The sequence below is a fragment of the Anolis carolinensis genome, chromosome 1 (assembly GCF_035594765.1).
Source record: "Anolis carolinensis isolate JA03-04 chromosome 1, rAnoCar3.1.pri, whole genome shotgun sequence".
Lineage (NCBI taxonomy): Eukaryota > Metazoa > Chordata > Lepidosauria > Squamata > Dactyloidae > Anolis > Anolis carolinensis.
This window is the reverse complement of record NC_085841.1, coordinates 20,242,193-20,258,282: the sequence shown is the minus strand read 5'-3', so window position 1 is coordinate 20,258,282 and position 16,090 is coordinate 20,242,193. Positions and strand designations below refer to the sequence as shown.

The 16,090-nt window shown below is 37.2% G+C and overlaps 1 protein-coding gene across 2 annotated transcripts in view; it reads left to right on the top strand.

Moving 5' to 3' along the window:
• The window catches only part of nphp1 (nephrocystin 1), a 41,595-nt gene that overhangs the window by 23,765 nt on the left and 1,740 nt on the right, over nt 1-16,090 (top strand). For both annotated transcript variants that reach the window (XM_062970654.1, XM_062970663.1), the window contains 7 exons: nt 32-142; nt 3,781-3,863; nt 10,539-10,615; nt 12,833-12,932; nt 13,396-13,508; nt 14,950-15,023; nt 16,037-16,081. In XM_062970654.1, the coding sequence (XP_062826724.1) occupies nt 32-142; nt 3,781-3,863; nt 10,539-10,615; nt 12,833-12,932; nt 13,396-13,508; nt 14,950-15,023; nt 16,037-16,081 (603 nt within the window). The remainder of the gene's footprint in view (nt 1-31; nt 143-3,780; nt 3,864-10,538; nt 10,616-12,832; nt 12,933-13,395; nt 13,509-14,949; nt 15,024-16,036; nt 16,082-16,090) is intronic.

Sequence of the window (16,090 nt, the reverse complement as noted above, 5' to 3'; positions counted from 1 at the left end):
TCAAGACTTTTGCTTTCTCCCTGTTTTACAGGTCACTGGCATCTTACCATGCTTGCTTGATGGTGATTGCTTTATTAGATCTAATTCATCATCTCTAGACATTGGCATACTTTTTGAACTTGGGATTACTTATATTCGCAATGTAAGTTGAAAGAGTTAGCTCACAGTAGGAAACTATTAGAAAATGGTCTCTATGTATTGATGTGCCATAATACACCTGACAGAAGTGTCAAAAGATTGCAAATCTTCCTTTTGAACTGGCATAGTTTAAATGTTTCTTTGCTACTCTCCCATGGAAGGATTTGGCAGCCTGATCCGCAAGTATAAGTTCTTATGATTAAAAATCTGTCATGTGAAACTTGAAAACATTATAAGTAAGGACTGATACATAAAAAAATTAAGGAGCCAGTATGGTATACTGGTTTGACTCTTAGAGTTCAAATGTGCGCTCGGCCACAGAAACCTGCTTTGTAACTTTGGGCAAATCACACACTCTCAGGCTAAAAGGAAAACACAGCTCGGGCTGTGGCGCAGGCTGGAGAGCAGCTGCAATCAATCACTGCAATGAATCACTCTGACCAGGAGGTCATGAGTTCGAGGCCCGCTCGAAGCCTATGTTTGTTTGTCTTTGTTCTATGTTAAAAGGCATTGAATGTTTGCCTATATGTGTAATGTGATCCGCCCTGAGTCCCCTTCGGGGTGAGAAGGGCAGAATATAAATGCTGTAAATAAATAAATAAATTATCAAATTTGTCAAGAAAACATTTGTAAGATTGCAATAAATTGGAATTAACTTGGTGATATACAGTAACAACAGCATCATGCTTTTTTGTATTTTTGTTGCACTTTTATGTTATGCAATTTTGTCATTTTAAACCGTTGTTTATGGAGCCCCTGGTGGTGCAGTGGATTAAACTGTTGAGCTGCAGAACTTGCTGACCAAAAGGTCGGCGGTTCGAATCTGGGGAGTGAAGTTAGCTCCCCCTGTTAGTCCTAGCTTCTGCCAACCTAGCGGTTTGAAAACATGCAAACGTGAGTAGATCAATAGGTACCGCTTTGGCGGGAAGGCAACAGCGCTCCATGCAGTCATTCCAGCCACATGACCTTGGAGGTGTCTATGGACAACACCAGCTCTTCAGCTTCAAAATGAAGATGAGCACCAAGCCCCAGAGTCGGACATGACTAGACTTAATGTCAGGGGAAAACCTTTACCTTTACCTTAAACCATTGTATGCTGCTTTGAATCCCACCCATGGGAGAAAAGCGGGATAAAAATAAATAAATAAATAAATAAATAATAGCAGTACAAAAAATAATAAATCAAAATTACTTGCTAATGTCAAAATGAAAATGTTGATGAAGCTAATCAATTTTTTTTGTCTTTTTTTGGAGGTTCTGAAATACCAGTGGATTAATGTTGTTTCACTCTTTAACTTTCAGCATAACCCTAGGATGTGGTAGGAATTCTGTGCCCTTTAGGCTCCAATTGTTATTTTTTACTCCTGCAAGATTCAAAGAGTTGTGATTTTGCCTTGAAACAAGCATAGGGGAAAATATCTCTTATAGGCCAAATGTGATCCTAAGAATTGGTTTTTGGCTTGCTGACCCCAATTTTTGTGTTCCTGCATCTGTCATACTGTCCTTGGGGGTGTGGGAGACAATATTGTAATGATAAGATTAGTCCTCTTATCCCCTCAGAGGCATTGTTGAAGATTTGGGGGCAATTTTCAAATGCTTTTTCCAGAAATGTGAACCCCCCAAGGTGCCTGAGGGCCAATGGGCTTCCTTCACAGCTGTCTCCCAACTTAAAACAAAGCTTCCACACACTTTAATTTGTGCCAGGGACAGGAGGACAACTTGGGTTTTTATTTATTTATTTTTACAAAATGGGAAGTGGCCATCTAAATGCTTCTGATGTTGTTTGGGGATAGTGATATGTTGCTTGGCTGGGTCATGAGGCTAAAATTTGGCCCTCAAACCTGTGGAAATTACTGTTGCCATGTTAGGCACTAGGGGAAAATACAAAGTGAGACTGTTTTTCAGTATAGTCGTTTGATAAACTCCTTATGACTAGTTCTTCCTAGTGGAAGGTCAACTACTGCCTCTCCCAGTAGTTTTGATTGCAAGTTCCTTTGTCTTCAGCCAGCATGGGCAGTGGTCAAAGAATATCTGGGGAGTACCAGGGTATAGTCCAGGGGTCCCCAAACTAAGGCCCGGGGGCCGGATGCGGCCCTCCGAGGTCATTTACCTGGCCCCTGCCCTCAGTTTTCTAATATAATATATTGTAAGGTAAAGGTAAAGGTTTTCCCCTGACGTTAAGTCCAGTCATGTCTGACTCTGGGGGTTGGTGCTCATCTCCATTTCTAAGCCGAAGAGCCGGCGCTGTCCATAGACACCTCCAAGGTCATGTGGCCGGCATGACTGCATGGAGCGCCATTACCGTCCCGCAGGAGCGGTACCTATTGATCTACTCACATTGGCATGTTTTCGAACTGCTAGGTTGGCAGGAGCTGGAGCTAACAGCGGCAGCTCACGCCACTCCCGGGGCTTGAACCTGGGACCTTTCGGTCTGCAGCTCAGTGCTTTAACGCAGTTTGCCACCAGGGCTCCATAATATATTGTATATACATATAATATTGATAATAATATTATTATGTTATACAATATAACACTAATAATAATACCATATAATAATATTAATTATATATTCTATATTACTTATGATATTACTAATAATATTACAGTATAGTGGTATAGTTTAATATAGTAATATATAATGCTAATATTGTGCTATGCTAATAATATAATATATTGTATGTACATATAATTTGTAAGCCACTCTGAGTCCCCTTTGGGGTGAGAAGGGTGTGATACAAATGTAGTAAATAAATGCAGTAAGTAAATAATAAATAAATTTTAGACTTAGGCTCACCCAGTCTGAAATGACTTGAAGGCACACAACAACAACAACAACAACAACAACCTTAATTAACTTGACTATCTCATTGGCCAGAAGCAGGACCACACTTCCCATTGAAATCCTGATAAATGTATGTTGGTTAAAATTGTTTTTATTTTTAAATATTGTATTGTTCTTTCGTTGTTGTTGTTGTTTTTGCACTACAAATAAGACATACGCAGTGTACATCGGAATTTGTTTGTATTTTTTTCAAATGATAATCCGGCCCCTCAACAGTCTGAAGGATTGTGGACCGGCCCTCGGCTTAAAAAGTTTGAGGACCCCTGGTATAGTCACTGTAGACCAATATAATAATATAATAATAAAATTTATTTATACACCGCCCCCTCTCCCCGAAGGGACTCGGGCGGCTTACAGCAAGCAATAATACAAAAATATAAGCAATACCTGATGTACAACAATAACAAGCAATTATCATTCAGTACAATTTAAAATATAAGTATTAATAAATAACAATTTAAAAGCTATTTGCCCTGTAAAAACAGTCTAAGTATATTTATCACTATTTAACCAGCCATTCCTATTATAAAGCTATCCAGCAGTTATAATTAACTATCTTGTTGTCATTCCAAGTCCTGTCTGATAGTTTCCGAATATTTATTTGTTGACCCACCTAGGTTTTAGTGACACTAGGTGAGTCCCGAGTTGGAAGTTGAAAGAAAGGTAGAAGTTTTAGTTGGGCTCCATGGCCATTCCTGCTTCAGCTACATATAATGCATAGATATGTGGGACCTGAGTGCTGGATTGTGCCTAATTGTTTTCCATTTAAACAGCCTGTGTCATAAGTGTTACTTTTCTAGTCAACAGGTGAGAAAGGAGAGTTAAGCTGTGGCTGGGCATTTCTAAAACTCTTTGACTCAAATGGACTTCCGGTTTCCTTCAAGTAAGTTTCCTTTGTTCAAGCAGATGATGGGGGTACAGTACAGCCAAGACAGATTGAGGCACAAGAAGTAGACAAAACTGGTGATGCCTGCTGTGATACATGAGCCAGAAGGGAAAATGTGCTCCATGGGTTATGCCCAGGAACCCAGACAGCAACACTGAGGCACTGTGCGCTGTCCATATCATTCATGAATTACTCATAATGAGAGAAAAACTACTTAGACTTTGAACTTGGATACCTTGGGATATGTTGATGAGTATTATATGGTGTGAAAGGAAGAGAAGTTTGTCTAAGATGTTGGTTTCTTACATTTGTTGCTTAAATTATTTCCAGATGTGTTTCTCATTTTCACAGCAATTATGTTGATAAATACAGGTTGAGTATCCATTACCTGGAATGCTTGGGACCAGAAATGTTTTGGATTTTGGAATACTTATGTTTATGTACATAGTGAGATATTTATTTTATATATTTATACACACAGCCACAGGCAATTTTATACAGTATATTCAATTATTTTGACCATTGAACAAAGTTTGCCTACATCAAACCATCAGAAAGCAAAAATGTCTCTATTTCTGCCACCCATATAGACAATTTTGGATTTTGGAATTCTGGATAAGGGATAACCAGCCAGTATCAGTTTACATGCACTGATAATTTCCAAGTGCACAAAATGTGCATTGACCTGAAGGATCTGTGATTGGCTGTTGTGCGGTAAAAATCTCTCACATGCATGCACACTTTGTTAGCCCAGAGATATCATTTCGACAAAAAAATGTTTTACTAAATATAATAACAAAGACAAATTAATTATAGCCAAAAATCTTCAACTTCAAAATACCAATATAAACAAAATATTTGCCATGTATATACTTGACTATAAGTCAAAATGTTTTTCTCTAAAAATTTAGGCCTTGGTCAATTTATCCATGGGTCAGTGCTGGAAGCAGATGACAGAGGGCATTCTGTACTGACCAGTAATGCAGGGCTGATCTAGTGTCCTGGATCTAGCATTTGGACCCCCCAAACCTTCCATGTCCCCACCTTTGTCTTACAGTTGTCTGATGTCAGCCAGAGCACCCACAAGCACAGTAAATGGGTGTCATGGCTGGGGACAGCTGCAACACGGTGGAGGGTAAAGGGGACAGTGCGGGATGACAACAGGGAAACATCCTGGGGAACACGAGATGTCAGCCAACAGAGTTACTCCTGGTTCTGGTTAGAATTTGGCCCAGCTGTCTTGAAAGTCCCTAACTTGGGGGAGGGGGGGAGTCTGAATCTTTGGTAGGATTAAGACTTTACCCTAAGTAAGCTTAAGAAGAATGACAGGTGTAGAAATTAAAATTTTGTTAAGAAGGGTAACATTTCATTAGGGTGTCTCAATAAAAACATATTAATCATTATGCTGCTAATCCTTTAAAGGAACATTTATTTATTTACATTTCTATGCCACTTTCTCCTAATGTGGATCCCAAGGCAACTTTTAAATGAATGTTTAACCCATATTTGAACGGATGTCCTGATTTGGGAACTGATCTTAGAGCCCTGATGCTCCCAGAGGAGATTTGCAGAAGCCAAGCTAAACCTTCAAGTGAAGACAGTTTAGATTTTTCTTTCTTTACATTTTTAATTTGGTCTTCAAGTATGTTCACTAAATAAGCATGCAGAGGATTGCAGTCTATAAAAATGCAGTGATTACCAAGCTTTTAGAAGAATATTAGTAGACTGTAACTATTCATTCTAATCACAATCACTGTTCTCATTCTTTAAACAGTTGTTCATACAAAAAGAAATACGCAAAATAGTTTATAAATTAGTATGCATTCCTTTCTTTTCTCCTCCCAAAGTTCAGTAAGGTTGACCACAGTTTTGATATTTTTTTTTCTAGGTAGGGCAAGGCAGAACCAAAACTGATGAATGCTTTTGAATGACAGCCTTTTCCCACCCAAACATTCTTGTAGTTTCTGCATTCCAGGGACTCAGCCCAAGGAAGTTGCTTTTGAATGTCCTTTTCTCACCGTACCACAAATCCTTGAGCTCAGCTTGCATTGTGCCGCAAGAATGATTCATTTCAAAGCTTGTGCTCAATGTGCCATAAAGCCTGGACTTAATACTGAAACTGGATGTCAGATCTCTTAACAGTTTGGGAGAGTACTATACATGTTTCACCCCCTAAATATAAATGTAGTTTAGAAATAAACCAAATGTGTAGCAGGCACAGATTTCCCCCTTCCCCTTTACAACTTGTCCATATGGACTTCTTATATTTTATAGTATTTCCTCAGTCCTGAATGAAGGCTTGTGAAAAGAGGACTAAAATAGAGTAAGAAGAAAACATTTTATTGCCTGCTTTGCCAGCTTTTTACTTGCAACTTTTTACTTACAGTTAAGGCATTTTATGTAGAGGAGCAGGTAAAGTAAAATGATTAAAGGTCTGAAAACCATGTGCGGTGAGGAGCAGCTTAGGCTGCTGAATATGTCTAGCTTGGAGAAAAGAAACTTAAGGCAGAATATCATAGCTTTGTTTAAATATTTACTCTTACATGGTTGAGGAACTAAGGCTGGAGACAATTCCTTGCCCATATTGTGACCATGAAAGAAGTGGGGTTTGAAATCAAAGTCCTTGACAAATCTAGATCCAAAAACAACTGGATAATATGTATGGATGCTTTTTGGATAGCATTTTTTTAAAAAATCCACTTTACAATTAAAGAAACAATTCTGAATTTCTTAGTGGTCAAGAAGCAGTCTTTCCTTGTGATTACCTCAAATAGAAGCAGAATCATGTGAACAGTATAAATTTTCAATGCAAGAAGAACTTTATTAAACACTTGACCTGTTTTTCAGATAAGCAGAGATGGCAAAATCCTCCTAGTATAAATCAGTCATTTTACAAATAATGGATTCTTCCTGTAATTTTGGAATTTTTCAACTTTTGTTTAATTCACTAGTATTTTTTCTATGGTGTATTTTTCTTTATCTGTTGTGTCAACCATAAACAAGTCTACAATCGGAATAAATAATACTAACTTCTAAATGCACTACTTACTGAGGGCAATGTTGGAATTGGAATGGGATCATGACCCCCCTTTTTTGTTATATCTTTTTCTTTGGATTTCCTATTCTGTGTCAATATCATTTCCACTGAAAACATAGGATGTGTGTGTCAAGTGGACCTACAAATGTTACCGCACCCTCCAAATTGTACCTGCTGTGTGATGACTGGTCTACAAAGAAGTGAACACCCATTTCTTTTGTATCTTTTCTTAGATACAGTGTTGAGAGTTAGCAGGAAGAGACAAGTATGGAGAGTACCAGCAAAACATGTAACTGACATTTATCAAATTTAAAGTAACATTGTAACATTACAGGAATTTCTACAAAGTACACAATCCAGTCATCATTGCCAGACAGGAAATTGTGTTTAGCTGATGAACACTTTAGTGTTTTGTCTTCTTAATTAATAGCTGAAACAACATTATAAAATGTTGCCTGTTCAAATAATAATGAAGAGGGTTTAATAAACATTGTTTCTCCCTTCTTGTTCAGTTGGGATTAATTAATGCTGAATTACAGTTTACATTGTTATTCCACCCTTCTTCCAGTGAGCTCAAAGCAATGTACAGTATGTAGTGTTTTTCTCACAATTTCTGTGTAGTAGGTAAGACTGAAGAAAGGTGATTGGTCCAATATCACTCAGCCATTTTAATGGCTGAATAAGGATTTGGATTTAGCTAAATTCCTGCTGTGGCACTGTATTGTAACTGCTATAGCACACTAGAACTGTAAATTAGAATGATTCTAATACAGTTTAGGATTTGATATCTCTGTGTATCCTCCCCACACATATATGTGTATCTGCATCTGTTTCTTCATAACTTATAGCCCACCTTTCTGGTCCAGTTAGAAGCATCCAAGAGGGCATATATCAACAACTTAATGCATTAGTTTAAAATGAATAGTAATAATAATGATGATAATGATAATAATCAGCAAATGACACAAAATAATACAAGAACAGGAATCCAGGGTAATAAAACAAATCCTGGTCAACCATCCAACAAGCCAAAGGCAAAAGGCAGATTTTATGCAAAAAAAGTTCTATGGTTGGTACTTTATTTGTAGGTATTGTTCCTCCATTCTGTGGCTGTGCAATTAATAATATTGTATACATAAACCTGGAAAAATTCTGCATGCTATTTTCTGAAGGCCACATGAAATTATGCTTCTGTAGACATGGAACTCATTTCTATTTTTTGTGAGCACAAATAAATGTATGGGGTGGACTTACAAAAAAATTCTGTTTTACCCATTATTTCACATATAATCAACACTTAGTTAAAATCATAGGTTCTTAGGAAGGAGTCCAACCCCTTGCTAAATGCAGGGACTATGGATAAAGTATCTTCATCAGGTAACTTTTAGTTAGGAATATATGTTGGATTAAGATCCACATCATTTTGGTTGACTTGGTCCACACATTTAGTTGCAAACTGTCAACTAACGGTTCAGAATATGTACTCAAACATGCTTGCTCTCCTAGGAAATCTGGATTAGAATCAAAGTCAAATAGTCCTGGAAACAGATGTGGATTAATTCACACAAAGTGCTTCTGTGTCCATGTCTTTTTAGTAGGAATGATGGATTCTTTTGTCTGGAAAACTGCAAAGTCTGATACAGTTCTAAACGTCTGCTGGAATATCTAGTACTGGTTAGATATACTTATAAACTGGGAGGACAGTGCATAGCTTTTATAGTAAGAAACTAAAAGCATTTCTTTGTCACAGTTTGACAGTCCCCTTTATAATTTCTGTGACGCTAGATCTACAAAGGAACATATTATTATGCTAAGGCATTTTTTCCAGATTAGATGAAATGCAATGGGAAGCAGGGACTTTTGGCTTTTGCATGGAATTGTACTGTTTAAACAGCACAGAAGTAAGTGGTTTGGAATGGAATTCAATACGAGTAAATTTAGTGAGTCTTGCATTAGATGACATCTGTAAATGCATCCTAGGGTGGATGTTTGACCTCAAAGAAGCCTTGCAGGTATTAACCTGATGAACTTGTCTGATCTAAGTTGTGACTCAGAGAGCTGTGCAAATAACTATGTGCCTCGTAGTTCTTTGAACTTCTTTTTTTATACAGCCCTTATACAAAATGGTAAGCTATTTTTGAAATGTATGATAATTTAAAAAGTAGGTTCTGACACATTGTTGAGGATTCAGGATGCCACAATAACCTTTAAAGCTCAAATGTGCCATCAGGAGAATGCAAGATGTTGTGTGTATCTGCTTTCTGTAGAATCCTAGATCAGTTCTGCTTTGGTATGGAGAAAGGTTAAAATAAGTGATTGTGCCCCAGCTATTAGGACTTGGACATAATCCATCAAACAGGATCCATAAATTGCCAAATAATATAAAAACTATTTACTGAATGTTGTCTTCTGAAAGACAAGCTAATATAACTATCAAACTAAACTCACCTTGATTTGATGGGTATATTTATGGTGTTGTTTTTTGTGTTGGCATCCAATAAATTGCTTTACAGTTTTATCAGTCAGTTTATGATATCTGTTTGGATGGATTTGTACATAGGTTGATGTATGACCAAGTTCTACAATTGACTGTAATAGTACGTAAAAATATATCTCATGGCATTATGTTCATAGTGCTTTATATAATACAATGTTATAAAGTTTGTTCCAGTGAAACTTGTGGCTCTCCTTCTAGAAAGTCCCAGAATGGCTTCCCAGTCTCCCGAAGGGCCCTTCCACACAGCCCTATATCCCAGAATATCAAGGTGGAAAATCCCACAATATCTGCTTTGAACGGGTTATCAGAGCCCACACTCAGATAATATGGGATTTTCTGCCTTGATATTCTAGGATATAAGGCTGCGTGGAAGGGCCCTGAGAGCCAGGAAGCTATCCCAAATGGAGCATACTGCAAGGAAAAGGCATTATTCCTGAACATTAGGTAGAGGCATCTAGTGTGATCGGGATGTTTATCTAATATTTAGGATTTCTCACTTTCCTCTCAAACCAGTGCTTTGTTGTCTCTGTGTCACAGTCTTGCTTCTCAACCCAGAGCTTCAGTCACCTTCCCAAAACTTCACTCTCAGGAGAAGATGGCGGTTTTTTTCCGATGGGCTAGCAGATGAAAGAAGTGTTCCTCTTAACCAGTGCAACCAGTACCAGGATATCTTAATTTTTTGTTTTTGTTCTATGTCTACAAGTAATTTCTGATCCATGACAACTCTATCACAGGGTTTTCTTGGCAAGACTTGTTCAGAGAGGTTTGCCAGAGTCAGAGTCTTCAGCTCTGAGATCGAGAGAGTATGATTTTCCAAAGGTCAGCCAGTGGAGTTCATGGTCAAGCAAGGGATTTGGTCTCCAGAGTCACACTCTCTACCTGGACTTCCCTTGGAAGACTTTCTGAAACAGAGTTATGCAATATTTGGAGAATATAATTTTACGTTATTGACTTCTAATCATTAAGAAAAGTGTGGTTTTGTTTTTTGTTGCTGTTTAGAATATAAATTCTCTGCAAATTCAGAAGAGATTGATTTATTTTTTATCTCCAGTAATTTTAGAAAAAGTATATATTTTCACTTTAGTTCTCACCCTCAAGTTACAAGGTGCTTATTTATCTCTTTTTGTTTGTTCTGCAGAACTTATGAACTCCTTCTGAATGGTGGGACCCCATATGAAAAAGGAGTTGAGGTAGATCCATCTATTTCAAGAAGAGGTATCATTTATTTCATCACTTATCTAACAATGAAAACTGTTTGGTGAGCATAGCCTCATAATTAGGTCAGAAAGCCTCAGCTATTTTATTAATTTTGGCTAGCCCTAATACTATGGTTGCACTTCTTGAGTTTAAAAGAACTCAACTCTACCAGTGTTACTCTACCACTGGTTTAAATCTGATAGGAAGGGACATTGCAAACAGAGAAGGGAGAAGCAGTATTAAAATTAATTAGATAAAAATTACATTAAGTGTCAAAGAATTGCTCAAATTGCTACAAGTGGGGCAGAAAAGCAGGTCAAAGAGAAACGAGAAATATCTTTAAAAAGAAGAGAGAAAGCACATAGGAAGAGGTCTGCTAGATCATATTAAAGGTCTATTCAGGAAAAAGCTAAAGACCTGGCTCTGGAACCTGGCTCTGGAACTAGGCATTTGAGGAGTAGTGCAATATGGAATTCGACTTAAGCGCAGCACCACAAATAATGACTATGAGACTAGGCATTATGTTTTAATCTGTTTTAATTGTATTTATATGTTTTATTGGTTTTATTGCTTAATGTGTTTTATTTATTTATTTATTTATTACAACATTTATATCCCGCCCTTCTCACCCAACAGGGAACTCCGGGCGGCTTACAATAAAACACACATATAAAAACTGTACAGTATATTACAAATCAGATTAAAAATTATTAGCTTACATCAGCATTCATAAACACATACTAAAATATAGATGGGTGTGTTCAAGTTCAAAAAACTGGGTCTGTGGATTAAGTTCTGGCGTACATAATAATAATTAGCACTGCTAGTTGTTATTTGAAAGCCTGGCCCCACAACCAAGTTTTAACCTTCCTACGGAAGGATAGGAGGGAGGGAGCCTGCCTGACTTCACTGGGGAGGGCGTTCCATAGGCAGGGAGCCACTACTGAAAAATCTCTGTCTCTCATCCCCGCCAGCCGCACCTGTTAGGCTGATGGGACCGCAAGCAGGGCCTCACCTGATGTTTGTTGTATTCATAATGCAGCATTGAATTTTGTCATAACTGTAAGCCGCTCTGAGTCTCCTTCAGGGTGAGAAGAGCAGGGGAGAAATATAACAAACAAATAAATAAATAAAGAATTGTACTACCCCTGAAAAAGCAGCTATTTAGTTTGGAAGGGTATTTTTAGATCTATCCTTGTCACTAGAGGTGTCAATAGACTCCGTCTCTTGGCATTCTTGGGGCCAAATTCAGCTAGTCTGTCAGCTACAACTTTTCATGGTCAGGGATAAATTAATCACAGTCCATGCCCTGCTAATTTCCTGATTGCATGAGTAGAAGTCACTATACATGCAGTTGTCCTTGAAGGCAATTCAGGCCTTATCTACATTTCCAGATAAAATCCAGATTATCTGCTTTGAACTGGATTATATGGCAGTGTAGACTCATATAATCCAGTTCAAAGCAGACAATCTGGTTTATTTGTTTTGATAGCCTGGATTATATAGCGGTGTGGAAGGGGCTTCAGAAACTGCTGCTAGTGCAAAATATAGCAGTTATAGTGCTCATTGGTGTTCTATTCAGGTACCATATACCTGTTCTAAGGGAATTTCACTTGCTGCCAATATGTTTCTGTTCTGAATTGAAGGTGTTGGCAGTAAAGTTCTAAATAGCCTGACACCTTGATACCGGAGGGATGCATCTCTCTATAGGCCTGCCAGTAACCAAGAATTGAGATCTATTGGAAGGTTCCTCCTCTGTGTTGCTTCAGTTGAAGAACATGGGAGACTGTCTAGGTTGTGGAATTCCCCTCCTCTAGAGGCAGGATTGACATCAATCTCATAATAATTTCAGTCCCAAGTTAAAATCTGTTTTTTTATTAAAAAAAAAATCAATGTCTTTGGGCCAAACTGAATTTTTCCAGACTGTTCATGCTTTATGGTTATTCAGGATTGCTTTAACTGGTTTTAAACTGAACAAAACTATTCAATGTAAGGGTTGCTGCGCATTTTCCAGGCTGTATGGCCATGTTCCGGAAGCATTGTCTCACTGTATGCTTAATCTTCTAAACTTTGGTATTTTTATTGTTGTAAGTTGATCTTGTTATAATCTGCCTTGAGGTCTTTGGATAAAGGGTGGACTATAAAATATTTAAATGAATATTTATATATAAATAAAAAAGTAGAAAGAAATCTAGTATCATTACAATTAATGTTATCTATTGTTGCTTTTGACAGCCAGCAGTAGTGTTTTCCACCAAATGATAGCACTGAGGAAGCAGCCACAACTTCTAGTGAAGCTGAGGTCCTTAAGTACACGGTTTAAAGACATATTGAAGTGAGTAAGCAAAATCTGATGTTGATTTCTTGTGATAACTGCATTGTAGTAGCTTTTATTGAGGGGTGCATATGTGTGTGATGCTTGCAAAATCATCACTGGTTTGAGATCATTTCTGGGAAATTGCACATTCTGTGAAGAGCCACTTTGATGATGTTTAGTTGTTCAGTCCACTAAATTTAGCAATTTAAATGTTTTGGCTACATTAAAGGTCATTTCCAATTAATAGATCGGTGGATTTAAGTAATTTAATATAGCTAATATGAGGACTTCTTAAAGGATAGCATGGCATGTAAATCAGATACTGTACTTTTGGAGAATGATGTTAGCATTAAAGCAGTAGTTTATAACTGTCCTCATTAATATGTTGTTATTCAAAAATCTTGCATGTTAAAGATGTGCTGAAGTATATCAGGAGAAACCTTAAGTGACAACATGCCTTCTTTTGTTTTTTTTTAACAAGTATGCTACCAGAAGTTTTAATTGGCAGCATGTGCAATACCCACCTCATATTGTTTTATCGTCAAATTCTTGGTGATGTGCTCCTCAGGGACAGACTAAATATGCAAAATACAGGTAAGCACTGTAGCAGTAATGTCTACTACCTGGTGATATATGATTGATGTTCAAATCAAATCTCCAAATAATCAAATTCACAAAAGTCGTAAGTGCAAAAGTGGAGAGACAAGTGTATATTTGAACAATATAGAGATGATATTTTTGTGGTAGAAGCTTGTGAAAGCTTCTCCCACAAACGAACTGAGTGGACAATTGTTGTGTACATTATTTTTATTCAAACATACAAACAAAGAAAAAGCATACTTGTAAAATACAACAACACAAAATGAAATTAAAACTGCTATAAACATTTTTTCATTATATACAAAAGTAACTTAACACATCCTAATCAACAACATATGTCCTATACCTGTTCTAAACAAATACTGACTAAACTAACCTAATCTATAAACCTCCTGCTTGTTGCCTGTTGGACCCTTTAAGTAGCACTTTATTCTTACATTTCTACTTTTAATAATACTCCTTTATATCAGAAAACCAATGTTTAAAGATTGTCCCTGCTCTATAAAAAAAATACGCCCAGTCTTGAATTTAGTCAAGGATTTATCCTTAATCAACATTGTCAATTTGTCCTTCTCCACTAATTCTCATATTTTTGTCAGCCAATCTTCTTATGTCTGTATATCTGGTTCTTTCCATCTCTGGACATAGAAGATGCTTGCTGTTGTAATCATATGTAATAGTAATTCCTATGTTTCTTTTCTAATTTGTCATCTAGCATCCCCAACAAATGCAGTTCAGATTTCACTGTAATTTTAACCTTTACAATATCTTTTAGCATCATGTATATTTCGTGACCTTTTTACAAGACCACCACATATGATAAAATGTTCCAATATTTTTCTTCTATTTCCAATAGTAATTGGATCTACTTTTATACATTTTAGAAAGCCTCTTTGGTGTCAGATACCACCTATACAAAAATTATCTTTCAAATGGTTAAACACATTCCAATATTTAGAATGACAGTTGTTTTATGGATGTGGGAGTCAAGGGTTCCCCAAAATTCTTTGTTTGTTATAAGTATACTTCTAACATAGTAAAACAAGAACTGCTTCCAACTGAAGGAAGCTTTTTCCCTGTAAAGAAAATTAGAAAATGTATCTACTTCAAGAAGCTTGCAATAAATTATCTGTTCTACATATTGTGGCACCATGTTCTGCTGCTGCTCCTGTTGGTAAGCTTTCCACCTTGAAATACTATACTGGATATTTGTTTTCTTTAGGATATTTTTGCAGCCAATCCTGCTACCGAGACAGCAATGTTCTTGTTTCTCCAACAACATTCTTTATGTGTTTAAAGTGTTCTCACTGTTAATGTTTGGAATCTTGAAAGGACAAAGCTACAATTTAAATTATTTTGCACATTACTTCTGTCTTACATAAAATATTACTAACACATTTATCAATAACAAATACATTTCTGGTTCTTCTTGCAGATTTAATTGGCAATCCAATTCTGGCAACGTTTCCCAAACTCATGGAGCAGCCTGATCTTATGGACGCACTCAGGGTGGGTGAAATATATTGCATCAGTAATCTGAAAGGACAGCTTAAATGAAACCTTGTTTCATTCCGGCACAAGAAAACTGAATGGCTCTCTCCTCGTAGCTCTTTTAAGGAGCTACTTTTCTTAAGCTGGTGTTGTTAAGTGGCGGTAAATCACTGGAGGCAAAGTAAACAGAAATAGAAGCAAAATGCCCAAACTCTTTGGAAAGAGGTGACTTAGGAGGGGCTGGAATGCAATGACAAGGTGTGGTTAGTTGAAATAAATGCTCCATAGACTTTGACGTTTCTGTGGTCATTACTGAGTGATTTATGCTCACATCTCCAGAGAACTAAATGAATATGAACCCTCTGAGAAAAAAGCTGAAGGACCAGAATCTGTTTAGCCTTGGGTGTCTCTGCATAGTGATTAGTTTAAGAGCACATATTTGGTAGTGTTTAACTATATTAAAAGTTGGATTAGAAAGAGAAGGAAGAATAACTGCTTTTAAGGTTGCTTGATTCATAGAAACTTCTGCTGGAATGACATGGTGTGATTTCCTTGAGATCAGCTATGGTCCACTGTACTACCCAATAATGTTCTGCGTTGTTTTTCGCTCCCCTGAAACATATTCTCAGGGAACAGCAGGGAAAGAGAGAAATATGCCTTCCTCTTCCTCCAGCCCATCTGGAGATTAGCTCCAGCAATATTCTGGGATCTCATTTATTATCTTTTCCTGAAAAAGAAGATAATCAATGGGTTTAACCAACCAAAATGGTAGATTAGGTTCTATCCAACACACATGAAAGGGATTTTAGTTGGTAGGATCTGGGTTAAGCGTTTTCCTTCTTTAGTTGTTTTTGAGAAGTTTTAGAATTTCACAAGTCTTCCCTGAGGTCTAGATATTATTCCCCTTCTAGTCACCTCCACCTTTGTGTCAGACATCTTCACAATTATTTAAGTCTTTCTGTGCTGTTTACAACTTCCTTGCCAACCTAACCTGATGGATGGCTTTGGCCTTGGCTCTTTATCATTTTTAGAGTGCCTGGGCTGATAAAGAAAGCACATTGAAGAGATCTGAAAAGGTAAGAAAA